At 39.7% G+C, this 17377-nt stretch overlaps 1 protein-coding gene across 1 annotated transcript; it reads left to right on the forward strand.

The window, feature by feature from the left end:
• Positions 1–5838: 5838 nt before the first annotated feature.
• NCF4 (neutrophil cytosolic factor 4) lies at positions 5839–16461 on the forward strand. The gene is made up of 10 exons (XM_062602628.1): positions 5839–6073; positions 7962–8046; positions 9246–9399; positions 9727–9797; positions 10649–10776; positions 11749–11806; positions 13488–13586; positions 14345–14475; positions 14569–14634; positions 15434–16461. The coding sequence occupies exons 1-10, from the start codon at positions 6042–6044 to the stop codon at positions 15660–15662; spliced, it is 1053 nt and encodes a 350-aa protein (XP_062458612.1). The 5' UTR covers positions 5839–6041; the 3' UTR covers positions 15663–16461.
• The last annotated feature ends 916 nt before the right edge of the window (positions 16462–17377 follow it).

The following is a 17377-nucleotide window of genomic DNA, read 5'->3' on the forward strand; positions in this document are numbered from 1 at the left end:
TGCAGATTCTAGCAAATTCCAACCCTATTCTGAGATTTAGGAAAGTTCTGCAATTTTTTTTTTTTTTTTTGAGTAATTTTTACAGGTCTTTCAAACTTGTGAAACAGATGAAGTGGGATTTTGTCTTGTATAGCAGTAACTCCGACAGATTTTTGTCTCTCAAGATGGTTAGAAGACTAAAGCACAAAGAGTCTCCTGCTACAAAGGGTGACTGCTGCTATGCACTTAAAACTATGTTTTAAGCTTCTGGAGGCATGGTTGTACACATAGGTCTCCCAGGAGTTCTTAGATGGAGCTATCCTACTTCTTTATCTGCAATGGCCTGTTACCAGATTTTGACATACAGGTCCACCTCCAGCCCACATCTGTCATACATAGTAGCAGTGGCAAGTTCTGCCTTATTTCTTCCCTGTTTGCCTCTTTTATTCTGGAACTTATATGCTATCTGGATGAAGAAATGTTCTGTTGCTGTTTCTGAGCTTCCATTTTTCTCACTTAGTCTTGGGCATCAATATCCATCCGAGCTCTGCAAGAACAAAAAGTCCCATTGCACATCAAGGAGAAGTTACTGTTCTGGTAAGACTTCCTCTAACTCTTCCAATCTGAAGTGATCTTTCTATATCAGAGAGAAATCCTGTCTCTTTTTAAAAGATTTTTAAAGGAAGCAGGTTTATTGTAAAGGAAGAATTGTTTTCCACAGAGAAGATCATAATACTGCTTGTGATACTGCTCTGCAGAAGAAAAGCTAGTGAGATCTGGCTATGGCATCACGAACTAACAAAACACAGAGTGATACTGTTGAATGTCATTTAAAAAAGTTGCTGTTCCTATAACATTTAGTTCTGTAAAGATGTTTCATTTTGAGTAGCAACTTAGTCTGGAAATGACACCATCAGTTTCACTGTCAGGAACGGTGTTAGATGCTGACCTTTAAATTTCTTTAGTTCACGACAGATTGTTTAGTTGTGTTTACATCAGCAGAGCATGATCATAGTCCTCTTCTGCAAATGCCTACTAGTTAATTTTCACCCTAAACACCCACTCACAAAAACCGTGTCCAGGTTGAAATCCAAGGAAAAGTCCCATGTTGTATTTGTCTATACTCTGTGCTTTTTTCCCTCCCAGCACAATGTGTGACAAGGAGAGTATCCATGCATTCAGCCAATATGGATTGAGCCATTATCCTGAGCCTTTCTTTGGGAGAAAAGGGATAGGTCTGTTTTCAGCTGTACAGAAAGCATATACTGAAGAAAGAGGATCTCTTTGCCTACCACTGGACCAACTGTCTTCTAAGGATTTTGTAGCACTAAGGATTTTGTAGCACTACCTGCAAAAGCGCACCAGAGATTACCGGGCAGACATGAGTAGCTTATTTTAGGTAACTTTTGTCAAAAAAATTCACAGAACTGTAATTTATTATTCATGTGCTATTCTAATAATGATAATGAGTTTAAACATGGCTGTATTTGAACATAAATATTGTAAAAGTGTCTTAAAGCATTTTGGAAAGTTGATGGTAACCATAGAAGCAAAATCTGTACAAGTATATAATATGAATGGAAAACGGAATATAGCCCCATATCACTTTTCCAAAATCAGTATTATCAGTTGCAGCTCAGTCTCAAGAAATCACAAAAGGCACTCAACTGCTAATGATGTATGTGCTACAGAAACCAGTATTCCATATATCCTTTGAAAAAAACAGGTTGAATGAAAGTATCTTGCAAGTGAACTCTGCTGTGTTTCTATTTGACGTTCAGTTTCCTTGTAGTCATTGTTAAAATGATTTTCCTTTACACATTAACTTGTGATGAGACCAGAAGCCTTTTAAGAATATTATTCTTGTTCACTTTTTCCTGTCACTAAACAAATCTGTTCTATGGCTGGTAATTGAACATAACTATGCAGCACTTTTCTAACATCAGGTGCATTAGAGAGAAGCCATTATTCTAGAGCCTGCACAGCCAAAACAATACAGCAGCTGCTGCCCTAGTAAACATGGTATGTAGTTCTGTCATCAGAATTGATTCAGCTGAGAATTTTTGCTGTGTTCCTTTGATTTAACTTCTATTAGTGGTTCATTTTCCCTTTGTGATTTGGGACTACATTCCCATTTTCTCATTAAAATTCCATGGTTGCTCTGGCTGTTTGGTTATAGCTGATTTCCAAGGTGCTATGCAGAAAATACTTGCACAAGTATTTTCTAACAGCATGCGCATTAGACAGAAGGCCACAATTTCACAGCTCACAGGCATACATGGCCAAAACAATATAGCATGCGGTGAACTGCAAAAAGGTACGTAATGGTGTCAACATATGGTCATGATTCAATCATCTGATGATTTTCTAAGTAGTCTCCTTTAATTAATTTCTTAGTATTTCTTGCACCTGGATGCACTGCTTTCTCTTGCTCATTGAAAAGAATTGGTGCATAGTGCCATAATGACCATGCCGCCCATGGTGTACGGATGGGTTTTCTCATAACTGAGGACTGACCTTGTCAGCTGATGAAATGGGATACTTTCCTAATGCAGTCATATCTCTTGACATGGGTACTGTCATTATCATATCAATTCTGTAATGGACATTTATTTCATCTGTCTATAATAAAGTAGTTATTTGAGCAGAGAGAGAATATGGGTTTGACTAGGCTCAGGCCATTTTCTCAGCCCAAATAGAAGAACATGGCAAAGCAGTGTTTTAAATCTTAGTCTCTTGCAGCCTTGGTGAGCCCTCTCACCCGTCAGTTATCCACTATTCTGAGGTACGAATCTGTGGTTTTGTCAGGAAGGAAGGTCTTGGTTTTGATTTAGTTCAGAGCAAGAAAATATTGCAGAATCAGAAACTTCCTTAGAATCATAGAATCACAGGTTGGAAGGGACCCCAAGGGTCATCTGTCCCGACCTTTTGAGGCAAAGCATGACTTAAACGAAATGCCCCAGCACCCTGTCTAGCCAAAATTTAAATTTTCTAGAACTGCCTAAGCCTTAGCAGGGTTAGCATTATTCTGGCACATTAGTATTATTACTGGCAATAATCTCTAGTACAGAGTAGTGGAATTGAGGAGTTGCTTTCAGTTTGTTTAACTTGGTTTACAGCAAAACAGTCGCATAGACAATTTGTCTGTGAGGTTGTTTGTCAACTTGTTCTTGAAAAGGCATATTTCCAGATAAACAATGAGCAAATGTTTTTGCATCGTGTCATATCCTCTCTCTCTTAAAAGATGTACCTGCACGGTATCTAGGTTATCCTCCAGGAGATTTGAAAAGATTACAATATCCTTTTTATGATTTTCTTGTCAAAACTATGATATGCATCAAATATAAACAGTTACCTTAAAAGCACCCCTCTGGCCTTTCTCTTTTACTTCTATTAAAGTTTGCCCAGTTCTTGTGCTCTCCACAATCGTATTTGTGTGTGTCAGGAGGGCCCCTCTGAATTTTCATGAGTTCATATATATTGATCTTGTGATTAAGAGTTCTGGTCAAGGTGATCTGCTCCTTTACTTTCTGAATGTTAGAAGAAAGTGAGAGGATTGCAATTGGAAAACTTGTTTATTGTCTCTCAATGCAAAGGAAAGAATAATGAGCCTGTTTTTAGGTTACATGAGGACTGCACATTTAGTAGGCCTAATCAAGAATGTGGAATGCACAGCAGTGTGTGAAGGTCTGGGGAAATACTTACATCCAACACCGCCACTTACAACTACTCTGTCAAATCTGTGTGGGCAGCATAGAGTAGCAGATCACTCAGAAAATAAAGTTCAGAATTTTGTAGCTTCTCCTTTTCCCTTCTGATCAAAAGACACTATATCCCCTCTCAAATTCTATGATGGTGCCTTCTGTTATCCACAGGAAAGAGATGGGCGAAGAGTTTACTTCATTAAAATGCAGTGAAATGCAGCCTACCCTTGAGACTGATGATTACAGTGGTAAATAGAGTTTTATTTTGAAGGATGCTGGTTGACTTTTGCTCCATTCAGATGGGAATTTTTGTGCTAAACAGCAGAAGGTGGTGAAAGAACCAAATATGTATTGAACAGGAAAATGAAAGAGAACTGAAGACTGAAATGGAGAAGCAAATATACTACACATGACAGCTTTTGACTAAGGCAGATAGGCTGTGCTGCAGCCTATCTGCAGTGTAAGGAAATCACAGAATCACAAAAATCACAGAATCCCTGCAAGAGCAGGTAACCTAGAGTACACCACACAGGAACTTGTCTAGGCGGGCCTTGAATATCTCCAACGTAGGGGACTCCACAACCCCCCTGGGCAACCTGTTCCAGTGCTCTGTCACTCTTACAGTAAAGAAATTTTTCCTGACGTTCACATGGAACCTCCTATGCTCCAGTTTACACCCATTGCCCCTTGTCCTATCACTGGACATCACTGAAAAAAACCTAGCTCCATCATCCTGACACTCACCCTTTACATATTTGTAAACATTGATGAGGTCACCCCTCAGTCTCCTCTTCTCCAAGCTAAAGAGTCCCAGCTCCCTCAGCCTCTCCTCATAAGAGAGATGTTCCATTCCCTTAATCATCTTTGTGGCTCTGCGCTGGACTCTTTCAAGCAATTCCCTGTCCTTCTTGAACTGTGGGACCCAGAACTAGACACAATATTCCAGATGTGGTCTCACCAAGGCAGAGTAGAGGGGGAGGAGAGCCTCTCTTGACCTACTAACTACACCCTTTCTAATGCACCCTAGGATGCCATCGGCCTTCTTGGCCACAAGGGCACATTGCTGGCTCATGGTCATCCTCCTATCCACCAGGACCCCCAGGTCCCTTTCCCCTTCACTGCTGTCCAGCAGGTCAGCCCCCAACCTGTACTGGTACATGGGGTTGTTCTTCCCCAGATGCAAGACTCTACACTTGCCCTTGTTGAACTTCATCAAGTTTCTCCCCACCCAACTCTCCAGCCTGTCCAGGTCTCGCTGAATGGCAACACAGCCCTCTGGTGTGTCAGCCACTCCTCCCAGTTTAGTATCATCAGCAAACTTGCTGAGGGTGCATTCAGTTCCCTCATCCAGGTCGTTGATGAAAATATTAAACAGCACTGGTCCCAGCACCCACCCCTGATGGGTTCATTGTCACTTTCTTCCTTTTATTTTCTTCTTGAAAGACTGTGAGCTGATGTTATACAAATACTGTATCACTACCCTTTGTGTACAAGGCAGGGCAGTCAGGATTGTCTTTGGGAGAGCCATTATGCTCTTTTTGTAGCTGGCAAATGTGGATTGTTTCGAGCACATGAAGCTGAAAAGGTGACTCTCTTTCAAGGACTCATGTCTTACTTGCATTGGTCCATCCTTCAAAGCTCATTTCCTAGTCTCCTGTGCCTGATACTCCGGTACCTATGAGTTTGACAAGGCTGCATTTCCTGACCATGCTTTCTGTTCCCACTTTAAAATTTATTCTTTAGTTCCACCTCCTGGCTCTTGGTCCATGGAAAAGAGGATTCTCAGGAATCACATAGCCTTAAGAAAGGATCATAGAACTGTAGACTCAACTAGGTTGGAAGAGACCTTTAAGATCATCAAGTCCAACCTTTATCCCAGGACTGCCAAGTCCATCACTAAACCAGAAGTATTCATCCCAGTTTAGAAGCATTAATGTAGAGGTGAATATGGGTACATTTTAGCTGGGGCAAAACAGAATTGGTTGAGCCCACTCATTGGCTTTCCACAGAGGAAAACGTGTTGGTGAAGAAGTGGACAATGGAATATGTGGCTCATAGTTTCTGCTTTTTGTTGGGCTTTTGGTTTCTCAACCGTGGCAGTTTTGATACATGACAGACATCACAGAACAGTCTTTCTTTATAACTGTTTTTTCTCTTCTACTTCCTCAATCTCGTAGGGGTGGGGAAGTACGTAAGAAATCGTCTGACACTGAAACTTTAATAAAATATCTCTGAGGACTTGCAGTGGCCTGATTCACACAGGGAGAATTTCTTTGACTATTCATCCTATTCAGCCAAGAACTGCCGAGGAAGTGGAGGAACAGGGCTTAGCCATCTGGATTTAAGAAGCTGAAAACCATGTCTCTTCCCCGACAGCTGCGAGAAAAGAGGTAGTATGTCTCTCCTTCCTTCCACCTCCCCACAAACCTCCGTGTAACTGCTACGATCTGTTCATTTAATTTGGATGCAAGCTTCTTCGACAATTCTGAAAGACTTCTTGATATCATAGCTTCCATGCTACTACACTGCTCAGTGTAGAGTAGACATTTCCTTAAGGTGGAATCAACTTTGTTTCTATGGGGAATATTCATCATGTAGGATAGTAGAGTAGTGGGTCATTGTCCTCTTTACAGCTGTAAACAGTTTCCCTTTTACTGGGGTTTGTGATATGAGTGTTTGTGATATGACTAATTATATCTCTTGATCTCCATAACCACATCCGTCTTCACAGTAAGTAGTAGTATTTATGGTGCTGTGGGTGGTGCCAATTCATGTCATTTTCCTTGTACAGCAAACTACTGCAAGACTTTGCGTCATTACTTCAGCCTTCCAGACGGGCTACATAGTGTGGAATCCCCTGCTTGGGATAGTCTCCTAGCAGAATAAACTGAGCCAACCATTGTGTTTTTTGTATTATCAGAATATTTAACATGTCAGCTTGGCATTTTTTAGATGATCCTTTTAAAAGTTTCTCTTTCTCTCTACTGCATTTATTATCCTTCTGTCCTTGTTCTTAATCCTTTTTACTTATGTGTTAATACAAATACCACTCTAAAAACATTGAATAGTAAGATTGAAACAGAAGTGAATTTGTCTTCTATTTGTTAAAAGTATTGTACCATGGGGAAGGTCCCAGAAGAAAAAGCATCTGCCAAGCCATGCTGTTTTATTGTGTGGACAGCATGGACAAGAAACATGAAAGTGTGGTCATATGGCTGCTCTTTAGGTATTCTTGCAGGGATATGTTTCAAATCCTGCTTCAAATCCAGTACTTTCTAGAATTTGCAAAGCTTATTCTAACCTATCATGTGTTCTTTCAAGCATTTTTGATATTTTCAAACAAGTATCTTTGTGCTTGTTTCATGTTATCTGCTGTGACTGGGAATTCTCCATGTAAATATTTGCTAGGCTACCCATTCTTTTTTTCAAAGCCTCTTTAAGAGTCTGCTTTACTGTGATGTTTGCAGGAAAACTTGACATTTTGATAGCTGGTGCAGGCAACACTGGTTATGATATAGAACAATACTATGTCTTTGTTTCTTTGCTTTTTTTCTGTTTGTGCTTATCCTTCCTTTGTTTCTTACGTGTATAAGGCAAACTGTATGCATCCTTCACACCAAGTGTAAGGTTTTTAGGATTTAGCTTTGTGCTGTCAGTTTCTACAGCACCTAGTGCAACAAGCTCTTTTCTCAGAACTGTTTTATATTTGCTGCAGGAATAATAACAGCATAAATCATGGACATAATGATCTCCATAGAATAAGAGATACTGCTGCAGAGTTATTATTCCAAGTCTACTAGATGCTGAAGGAATGATTAAGAATGCATCTACGGTTGATCACATTTCTCAGGAAAATCTTACCAGCTCTAATGTTTCTTTTGTAGTCCTGCTACTCCAGCAAGCCTAGGAACAATAGGGATGCTTTTCAGGCTAGGTGAATCTTCACAGCAACCACTGGCCAGGTTGGATGGGGCTTGGAGCAACCTGGTCTAGTGGAAATTGTCCCTGCCCATGACAGGGGATTGGAATTGGATGATCTTTAAGGTCCATTCCAACCCAAACCATTCTGTGATTCTGTGACTTATGCTGAAAGTATAGAAACTTGACATCTCAAGATCAGACCTCCAGAGGAAGAGAATGACACTACAGGTTTCTATCTTTTGGGTTTGACACTAGACAATGTGATGATGCTTAGCTATCTTTGCTCTGTATGGCATAGAGACCTCCAGAGGCTAATGTCAGAATGAGTAACCTAAATATTTTGCTCTTGCTTCACAGTGATTTTGACCAGCTTCCAGATGATGTGCCTGTTTCAGCTAACATTGCAGATATTGAAGAGAAGAAAGGTTTTTCTAATTATTATGTAAGAAGGAAGATTTATTCTGTCTCTGTATGTCCTCATCTGTGTCTGGTTTGGCTGTGGGAAGCAAAATGTAATTAATCTGGTGTAGTTGCTTTTTGGCCTGAATAGTTATGTGTGGAGAACTTCTTAGTGCTTCTTTTCTCTGGTATGGAGGTTAGTCTATTACAGATTTAGTCTAAAAATTTATCATCTGGGTGAAATGAGACTGGGGTATCCTCTAACTTGCTTGTTTTCGACATTCTTCCCTAATTTATGATTCATTTCCTGTTAGAGTTCTGTATCTTTTGTGAAGATAGAGGGAAAGGAATCTAAAGACTGTAGAAGGGAAAAGGTTTGTTTTCATTATCCTATGGTACTGGTAAGTTAGGACGCTTCCATCTCTGCAGAAAGTGGCATATTAGTAAGTAATGAAAAAGCACACAGGGGGAGAATCGTAGGGAAAAGCACTCAGAGATTTTCTGAAGAGGGGTTTTTGAGAAGACCAGGTCAGTCTGACCTCTGCAGGGTATGCTGCTTTTGCTGGAGATATTTCTCATAAAACCTTCCCACTGCAGTATGCATGTTTTATTCTGGAATGTAGTGGTGCTTGGTTTCTCTGTCTTTATGTTTTCTGAAGGATCTGTCTGCAATGTGACTCAGAGGTCAGTATATGGAAATCATGGGCTTCTTTAGAGCAAAGCAATTTTGGCAAGAGATAAGAAGATAGTGGTTGGAGGAGGTCAGGCCGTATTTTCTGAAATTGTGTGCTTTGAAGTCAAGATGAAGTATGAATGCCTTCTTCCCTGAAAATCAATTCACTTACATGTCTGTCTATTGAGTTAGGTGCCCAAAGCTTCCTGATGTAAAATATCTGTATTTAACTCCCTAATGTGTTTTGTTTGTCACTGTGGGAAGGTGTGTAAGCATAAAGCATCATCTTGTCATTTCAGGTTTCCTTTTAAGATTATGTAACAGAAAGCAGTCACAGGGACGTGATGCATGGGAATGCTCACATACACCACACTGGTGCTAACTTGTTATTTTCTAATACTTAAGTCTGCAGATACTCAACTAATCGCTTGCTTTGAACTCTGTCCCTGAGACAATATTTCCACTACTGGAGCACTGATCTTCTGTTCCTATTGTATGCCTCACTTTAATTTGCTAAATATTTGTAAGTAAGTACGAACATTAGCCTGAATCCCCCTTCTCTGTTTCAGCTGTTTGTCATTGAAGTAAAGGTTAAAGGTGGTGGCAGATACCTGATTTTCCGACGCTATCGTCAGTTCTATGCTCTTCACACCAAACTAGAGGAGAAGTATGGAGCAGAAAGCAAAAATAGCCCTTTTACCTGCACACTCCCCATACTGCCAGGTAAGCTGTCAGCACCAAATCTGTGCATGATTAGCAGCTTTATCAGCCCAGGCTGTTCTAAAGAGGAGCATGTTGTAGAGAAGTAGTTGTGACAAGGAACAAGTTCCCAGCTGTGGATGCTGGAGAAGTCAAGCTCTATTTGCAGTCCCTCTAATTGCAGTAAAATTCATTTAGAAACCTAAAATCCTCTAGAAAATACACATTTTCCTGGAGATCGTACTTTCTCCTGGTTGCTTCATCTCTCTGACAGCCTCAGACAACTGGTTTTGGTTTGCTTGTTTTTTTTTTTTTTTATTCAATAACTGTCACAGGTTTTATATTTTCCAGGAAAAATTTATGTTGGGGCCAAAAAGGAAATTGCTGAGAATAGGATTCCTATCCTAAATGCCTACATGAAGGTAAGACTTCATCTTAAGGCAGAGATTATACTGCGTGCTGCAGACACTTATCCCCTGAAATCAGATAAGGGACAGTTTTGTATCTTAGGTATCTGCTAGGTATCTGCTTCTCTCTGTATTGCTTTTCCTGAAGACACAGCATCCATACAGAAGGAAAACTTGCAGTCCTATTCCCCAGATTGTTCAGATTGCAGGATCTGCTGGAGTATGCAGTTTAAAGGTTCACTCCTTGCCTTCATATATAGGTACACATCCCTGTAACACTCCCCTCTGCCCAAACAAAAGACAAGACTCACCCAAACCAAAAAAAACAAACCAAAACCCAAGGATGTATGAGGAAATGGCAAATCCCCATGTACTGTATGAATGTGCAGTTGTTATGTGCACCTAAGGGACTTGGAGAGTGGCTTGGGCTGCTGGGTGTACCTGCTCTACAGTGAAGACACAGCCAGTAACATTATGGAGAGAAATTCTTTGTGTTCAGGTTGACTGAAGACCTGACTTTAAATCAGTAAAAGTCTTCAGCACTGGCCAAGACTTTCAGTACTTGCCTTCTTTCCACAGTCATTCATGTTCTGAAGGAAACATAAGAGCAATTTACTCCTTCTGCAGTAAATCAGGCACAAAGAGAGTGAAGCAATAGATTGGCCAACTCCAGGAGTAAACAGGAGAAACTGTCAGCAGTTCAGCCACATCCTGCTGCGTGAGAAGGGAGAGGAGGGAGATTTCTGGCAGTAATTAATATCCTTCATGATCCTGTAGGTCAGAAAAGCATATTTGTCACATGTAAGTGAATAGAGAATTGGTCTCCCCCACTGTTGCATTCTGCTTCCTACTTGCTCTTGGCACAGAACCTACTCTGCCTACCAGTTTGGGTGTTGATGGATGAAGAGGTACGGCTGTTCTTCTACCACTCAACCTTTGATAGTGAACAGGTGCCTCACAGACTGAGGAGGCTTCGCCCACGGACACGCCGAGTGTAAGTGATTGACATGTTTTTTCAGCATTGCTTGACGTAAGAGATGCTGCCCAGTTTTGAGGGGGGACGAGAGAGATGAGGGTCACCACTGTGTTTCCCATGAAGTTCTAATATGGGGATCTTTGTGCTGGAATGAACACAGGGTATTTCTTGTTTTCAGTAGCCTGAAATGTTTAAAGTGGATGAGGTACTTTGCAGGAAAGGAAAATTCCAAAATGAGCAAATAGCTTGTTTGTAAAAAAAATGCTGCTCAGCTCTATCTGTTGCTAATTCTTTAGTGGTAATACCTATTATAATGTACAGAATATACAGGCCAAGCTTACGGACATAGGCTTGCACCACTGAAGTCGATGTGAATTTTGACACTGAGTTCAGCGAGATCTGGTTTAGACACTAAATGAAACTGAATGTTTAATTTTTCCTGTCCTTTGTCTAAACAGGGGCCTGTCCTACATAGCAGCATTGACACCCCTTTGGAGAACTGCTAAGTAGACATCATTACCCTTCAGTCAAATTAATTTTCCTTTCAACATAGCAAAATTGACCAGCTTCCTTTACACTGCAAAACCTGCATGACTGTATGCATTCCTGGATGTCTGCATGATCATAGAGATTGAACTGAATGCCATAAATGCTAAAAACAGGGATGCCTATAAGGCAGAATAGGGGGGCTGAGCAGTGCTGTAGAAGAGAGGTACAGGATACTGACTGTATTGGAAATTCCATCTGTTCTCAGCAGCAGACATCATTAGATTGCTGCTGCTCTGCACTAAAACTGAGAGAACTAGGGCAGTGTTGTTGCATCCATATTTACTTCAGCGCTGTACACAGATTCTCGTGCAGTTTCTCCAGTGATCTAAGGCTTGCCTGCCTCTTAAATAATGAAAATGCAGACACTGCACTACTGACCATGGAGTATTTTTGATGACTAGAAAGACATATTTACCTCCCTGTTGTCTCCTTTCTTTGCAGTAAAAGCATTTCACCTCAAGCGCCTATTTTTGATCGCATGGCAGCTCCACGGGCTGAGGTGAGTGCTCTGCACAATCATCTGCCATTGGATAGGAGATTAAACTCTGTTTTACTTTGGTATCTTATCGATCAAGTTCCCTTTTCTAATTAAAGCCTGGGGAAAGAATGGAAAGTGAAAGCGACACAGGAAAGCGATTGATTTTAACAACAGGGGATGAAACAAAGCATGGAAAGAAGTGTTCTGTTCCTTCTTACCTGAGTAATAAGAAGGCCCATAGTGAAGTTAGAATGACAAGAGGTTCAAAATTGAGAGATATATATACACCTTACTGCCAAGTGGTTCACATGGAAATACTGATACCTATAAATTAAATGTAAAACAAGCATAAGCTTCAGTCTCATTGACTTCAGATTGTGTTTAAAAGCTTTGCAGGTGAAGCATCTTAGTATTTTCTGTAACAGAAGTGTTCTACTGAAAAGTGCCTACACCCTTGTCTTTGGCTGCATATTATCTTGGTATTAAGCATGTGGAACTGCTTTGTAACCAGTACTTGTCTGAGCATATTCTTGCTTCTTGGAACCTGTGCCTTTGCCAAATAAGATTAAAAAAAACTCCATGCAAGTGGTCTGAGAGTTGTTGGGTTTGGTCTTTTTTGTCATACACTGAGTATGGCAGGTCTCGGATCAGTCATATCTCTTAGGTTTTATCTGTTAATTTGTTAATATTGAATACGCCTACCAAAACTCTTCAATAGATGGAAAAAGGCTTTTGAAAGCGCTATTAAGTTGACATATGAACTCCTGGCACAACAGTAGCCATTGTCTTTTTTTATTAGAATCTTTGCATTAACAAGCCCAAAAGAACCATCTCAACACAAACAAAAGAACACCTTGTCATTTTTGCTCCTTTAAGAGCATTTAAATGGCTACTGTGTTCTCTAAGGACAATGGGGGAGATACGCATTGTTCATGACTTGGCATTATTCAAGAACAGCTTCTTAGGCTGGTAGCACATGTTTACCTCCTTTTTCTAATTTTTTCCCTAAAGGTGGCATCTAAGTGCTATGTTGAGTACAAGGCAGTTTCCCAGCCTCCCCTGAATGTCTCAGTTCAGCATACAGACCTGAAAGCTGGATGTAAAACCGACTCTTAGTTACTCTTAAATTAGGACACAACACCACAACACTTCTGCATTTTTGTTTGTGATATTTGGCAGCAAATCTGAAAGCTGTAAAACTGCAACCAGAAATAATATATATGTTTCTAATTCTCAGGATTTCAAGTTTTCAAGTTCTCAGTTGTCTTCAGCACTGTTGACTTGCTCTTTTGTCAGTTGTCTTCACCTATGTTGACTTGTTCCTTTGTCAGTTGTCTTCAGCTATGTTGATTTAAGTGCTCTTAAGTGTTTTCAACTTCTTTATATTTATTTCTCTGGTGCTCAGTGTCCTGCCACTTTAAGAATAGGAGCCTGTAGCTCTCTCAGAGCCATGTTTATCCTAGTGCTTTCATTACTTCTTCAAAGCATTTTTGTGTGTGCTGAGTAGAAGAAATTGTGAGAACTCCAGGCTACAGTCATATTACAGTCATATATATATGACATTGCCTCAGAAATTCACCTGTGATGACAAAGTGCATACTATCATGCTGCTTTATGGTCTCACCTCAAGAACAGAACAGAAAGAATGATTCATTTTTGTAATTCTGTGAATTAATAATTCTAGCATTATTACTTTCCATAGGCACTGTTTGATTTTTCTGGAACCAGTAGACTGGAGCTCAGCTTCAAGAAGGGAGACTTGATCTACCTGCTCAGCAGAGTAAACAAAGACTGGTTGGAGGTAAGACTGGAGTAGCAGCACTGAATTATCAGCATACCTCAAAATATATGAGTAGAAAGGGCTTGGCTAGTCCTTGGGTCCTGCCTCCTCCTTTCAAGGAAAAACTGTACTATAATCAGGTCTTACTGTTAAGAATGAATCCTTGACTTCAAATTTGAAATTGTTTCCTTCCTTGGTTGTATTTAGCTTACAAATTTTCTGCCCTTTAGGCTTCAGTTTTTATTTGCATTTGCTTCTGCTGGAATGTTTTTAAATTCTTTGGAAGTGATTAGAACACAAAAAGGCCACAGAAAGGAGATGGAAACTCCGTTTCAGTGATTAATTGGTTTCTTGCCTGAGGGTGAGTTGCAGTATACTTCGTGCTTCATACCACAGTGCACATCAGTCTGATTATAGAGAACTTGGGCAATGCAACAGTCTTCTGAAAAAGGATGATGATAACATACTGTGTGTTTGCTGATATGATATCTCTGCTTGCTTGAATACCACAGCCTTCCTTGGTAACCATCTGACTTCAATTTTTTACACACTGTTTCACTCCCCCGCCTTCTATTTGACTAAACAATTGTAGAATCTTTCTGTAGGGATGCCATCAGGTCACTTCCATAGCCTTTTTTTGTTTGTTTGTTTTTTTTCTTGATTATAGTAGGAAAAACATCTTCCTGTTGGTTCCATGGAAATTAATTGGATTCCAGAATTTATTGTATGTGGCCAAAATGGCATGGTTTTCTTTGTTCTAACACTACCTCTCATTCCAGGGAACAGCTGGTGATGCCACTGGGATTTTCCCCCGTGCTTTTGTGAAGATCATAAAAGATTTACCACAGCAGGAAGACACAGTTAATAAAGTTCGCTGCTATTACCATGATGAGACTATGAGCACTATCAGGTAATAAGAAGATAGTTTTCCAGTTTACTGCTGAAGAAATTACATCAATTCTCTTTTCATGATATGTAATGAGTAGATTTGGTCTTGTTACAGGGATATCTCAGTGGAAGAAGATCTGAGCAGTATTCCATCATTCAGAGATCTCATGGAGTTGGTGAGGTACAATGCAAGAAATTAGTTGTATATTTAATACCATTTAAACATTTGTCAAGTTCCTTCCAGTCCTACATTTCCCACATGCTGCTGACTCATCACCGTGTTTTGGTTGGGAAATACTTTTTAAGTGTCCTAAAGAAGTTGTACTTCGACCTGGCCCAAGGCTATCTGTGCAGACACTAGTCTGCCTTGGGGTTGTAAGTATTCACGGAACGCCACACACTTCTAACTCAATTATGCTGGGTAGAAGTTTCCATTTCTCGTTCTAATATCAGAGCCATACCCCCATACAAGAAACCTTCATCTAATATACTTCTTCAGGATGTAGGAAACCACCTCCAACACCTGATGAACTAGTGTTAAACTAGGTCAATCTAGTGTTGAACATCAAAACATTAGAACATCAAATACTAGTAATGGAATACCCGCACTAAATTCTTCCATTCCATAACCTGGTCTCCCCTCAAAAAAAAACCCAACCATAAGCAGGCAAAAGTGGTTAGCAACTGTAGTCAACTCTTATGTATAGGAATTTTATCAAACTTGCAGATTAACTGCACCATGCATCTGGTGTTACTGGAAATGACTCTCGGTTCTGTCAGATTTCTTAGTTTAAACACTGCACAGCATGAATGAGGCTGTATGAATGATTTCTAGTACTAGCTGTACCAAGAATGCCAAGACACCCAAGGCTTTGTGTGGCTTTCAGCAGAATGAATTAGGTTGCAAGTATATTGTCTATTATGTAGATTTCTCAGGCATTCCTTGATTTCTGGGGATCAATCCATTCCTTTTCTACCAGGCAGGAGTTTGACCAAGATGACATTGTTTTGAATTACCGGGACCTTGATGGTGATCTGATTCGGTTGCTCTCCGATCAGGATATTGAACTCATGGTGTCTCAGAGTAGGAGCAGGCCATCTGAGAAGCATTTCTTCCCTTGGAAGTTGCACATCACTCACAAAGATGACTTGGGTGTTTACAACACTAGTCCAGAAATAGGTGCTACTCAAATAGTAAGAGAAACGTAAGTGCTGTATAGAGATGTTCCAGCAGGTAGCTGTACAGACCTTCTGTAATCCCTCTCTGCAGACAGTTTCCTTTAACAAGCCTTTGAAGTGATCTTGAAAAGAGCAATTTTTAGTACTATATTATCTTTCAATGTAAAATCTATACTTAGTTAGCTTCTTCAGCTTTTTACGACTCTTCTGTAACAGAGACATCTACATAAAGACCAGAGAAAGTGAGGAACAGAAACATGAAATCACTGGCCATATTCAAAAGGCACGTGAGTGTTAGGCTGCAATAGAGGTTTAGTGTCCTGAGCCCCAAGATCTGCTCTAATCTCTATTCTCGCTCATAGAGCTAATGAATTGTCCAGAATGTCTTCATAACCTTTTTTCTAGCCTGCCATAACTTTCACTTCACTTGCTGGTATGAAGGTTTGTGTGCCAGTGCTTGGGAATGGGTAATTATTCCCGTCACGTGGAAGCCTGACGGGGCATTCAGGGTTAGTTCTGGATGCATCAAGAAAACTTCTTAATATTTCAGTGAAGAAATTGCAGCCCACCTTTGCTTTCTTCTTTCCATTGACCAGTATTCTGAATTCTGTGAAGCAAACCTAGCACACCTGTGGTGTTCCTCTTAGATCGTTTGGTAATTGTACAGACTACTTATTTCTGCATTCTGAGGAAATCTGTGTGATGCCTGTTCAAATAACAAGTTATTCTCTCCTATCTTCTACTTTCTGACACCTCATTGCCAAATAGAACCAACAAGAAATTACTCTATTAGATTCTTCAACAAATAAAGTTACCTATGAGATTATTTTAGCAGTTGCTATTAAAAAGGTTTTTTTTTTTTTTTTGGGGGGGGGATGAAATAATTTACTACTTTTTCCTTGAAAATGAGATAATTCTGAAGAAGAGTTTGAAAGTTGCTAATTCATCTTTCTTTAAGGAGGAGTTCATTATTGAAACTATATATATACATATGTTTCTTTAATAGTCATGCAATCAAAATATTTTGTTCTTGAACAAATTTACTACTGCTTGTAAGAATTCCAAGTTATGCATGCTTTACATAAATTGTTTGATATACAAAACACTGTATTTTAAAACCAACGTGCAGTAGTGGTGTTGAAAAGATGCCACCTAATATAAATGTAATCAGTAAAAGATTAGTTAAAAGAGTTTTTGAACACCATGCTTTGGATTTGACTGTTAGTTTATGTGGCATTAAACTACAATTCCTCATTAAAAAAAATCTTTGTCCTCCACCTGCTGCTCAAATTTGTACAGACGGAAGCAAAGATTAACAAGTATCTGAGGGTACTGAGAAACAGGTAACTAATGATGCATGGGTACTGCATGCATCAACCTGCCCCTCCCAGAACTGGCAAAATAATGTTTTCTCTTCTTAGATGTTACCTGTAATGCTACCAGGCAACATCTTCAACAACAACAAAAGTATTTAAGGTGACTTACACATTAAACTTGTCTTTTCTTCCTGATGTATACACATAAACTTATTTATAGATATAAGCTTCAATAGTCTATTATTTGTAGCCCTGCATTTATGCATGTAAGTGTATTGGAAATAAAGGAAAGAGTTTATATTTAAAGATAAGCGTATAATTTGTTATACTGGGTACCATAAATCATTTCTTACTTGACACTTCATTAAGTGCATAGTTCTAGCAGCATAACAGTCCTGTACTGGCTTCTGTAAGAAAATGCACTCTCCA

The sequence above is a fragment of the Pezoporus occidentalis genome, unplaced genomic scaffold (assembly GCF_034315485.1).
Source record: "Pezoporus occidentalis ecotype Australia unplaced genomic scaffold, CSIRO_AGI_Poc_V1 ctg78, whole genome shotgun sequence".
Taxonomy (NCBI): domain Eukaryota; kingdom Metazoa; phylum Chordata; class Aves; order Psittaciformes; family Psittacidae; genus Pezoporus; species Pezoporus occidentalis.

What these genes read in the sequence shown, in the direction of transcription:
- NCF4 (XM_062602628.1), top strand. Translation starts at nt 6,042, where the DNA reads ATGTCTCTTCCCCGACAGCTGCGAGAAAAGAG. An exon ending in CACACTCCCCATACTGCCAG is followed by an intron (nt 9,400 to 9,726) that starts GTAAGCTGTCAG and finishes TATATTTTCCAG; the next exon opens with GAAAAATTTATGTTGGGGCC. An exon ending in TGGCAGCTCCACGGGCTGAG is followed by an intron (nt 11,807 to 13,487) that starts GTGAGTGCTCTG and finishes TACTTTCCATAG; the next exon opens with GCACTGTTTGATTTTTCTGG.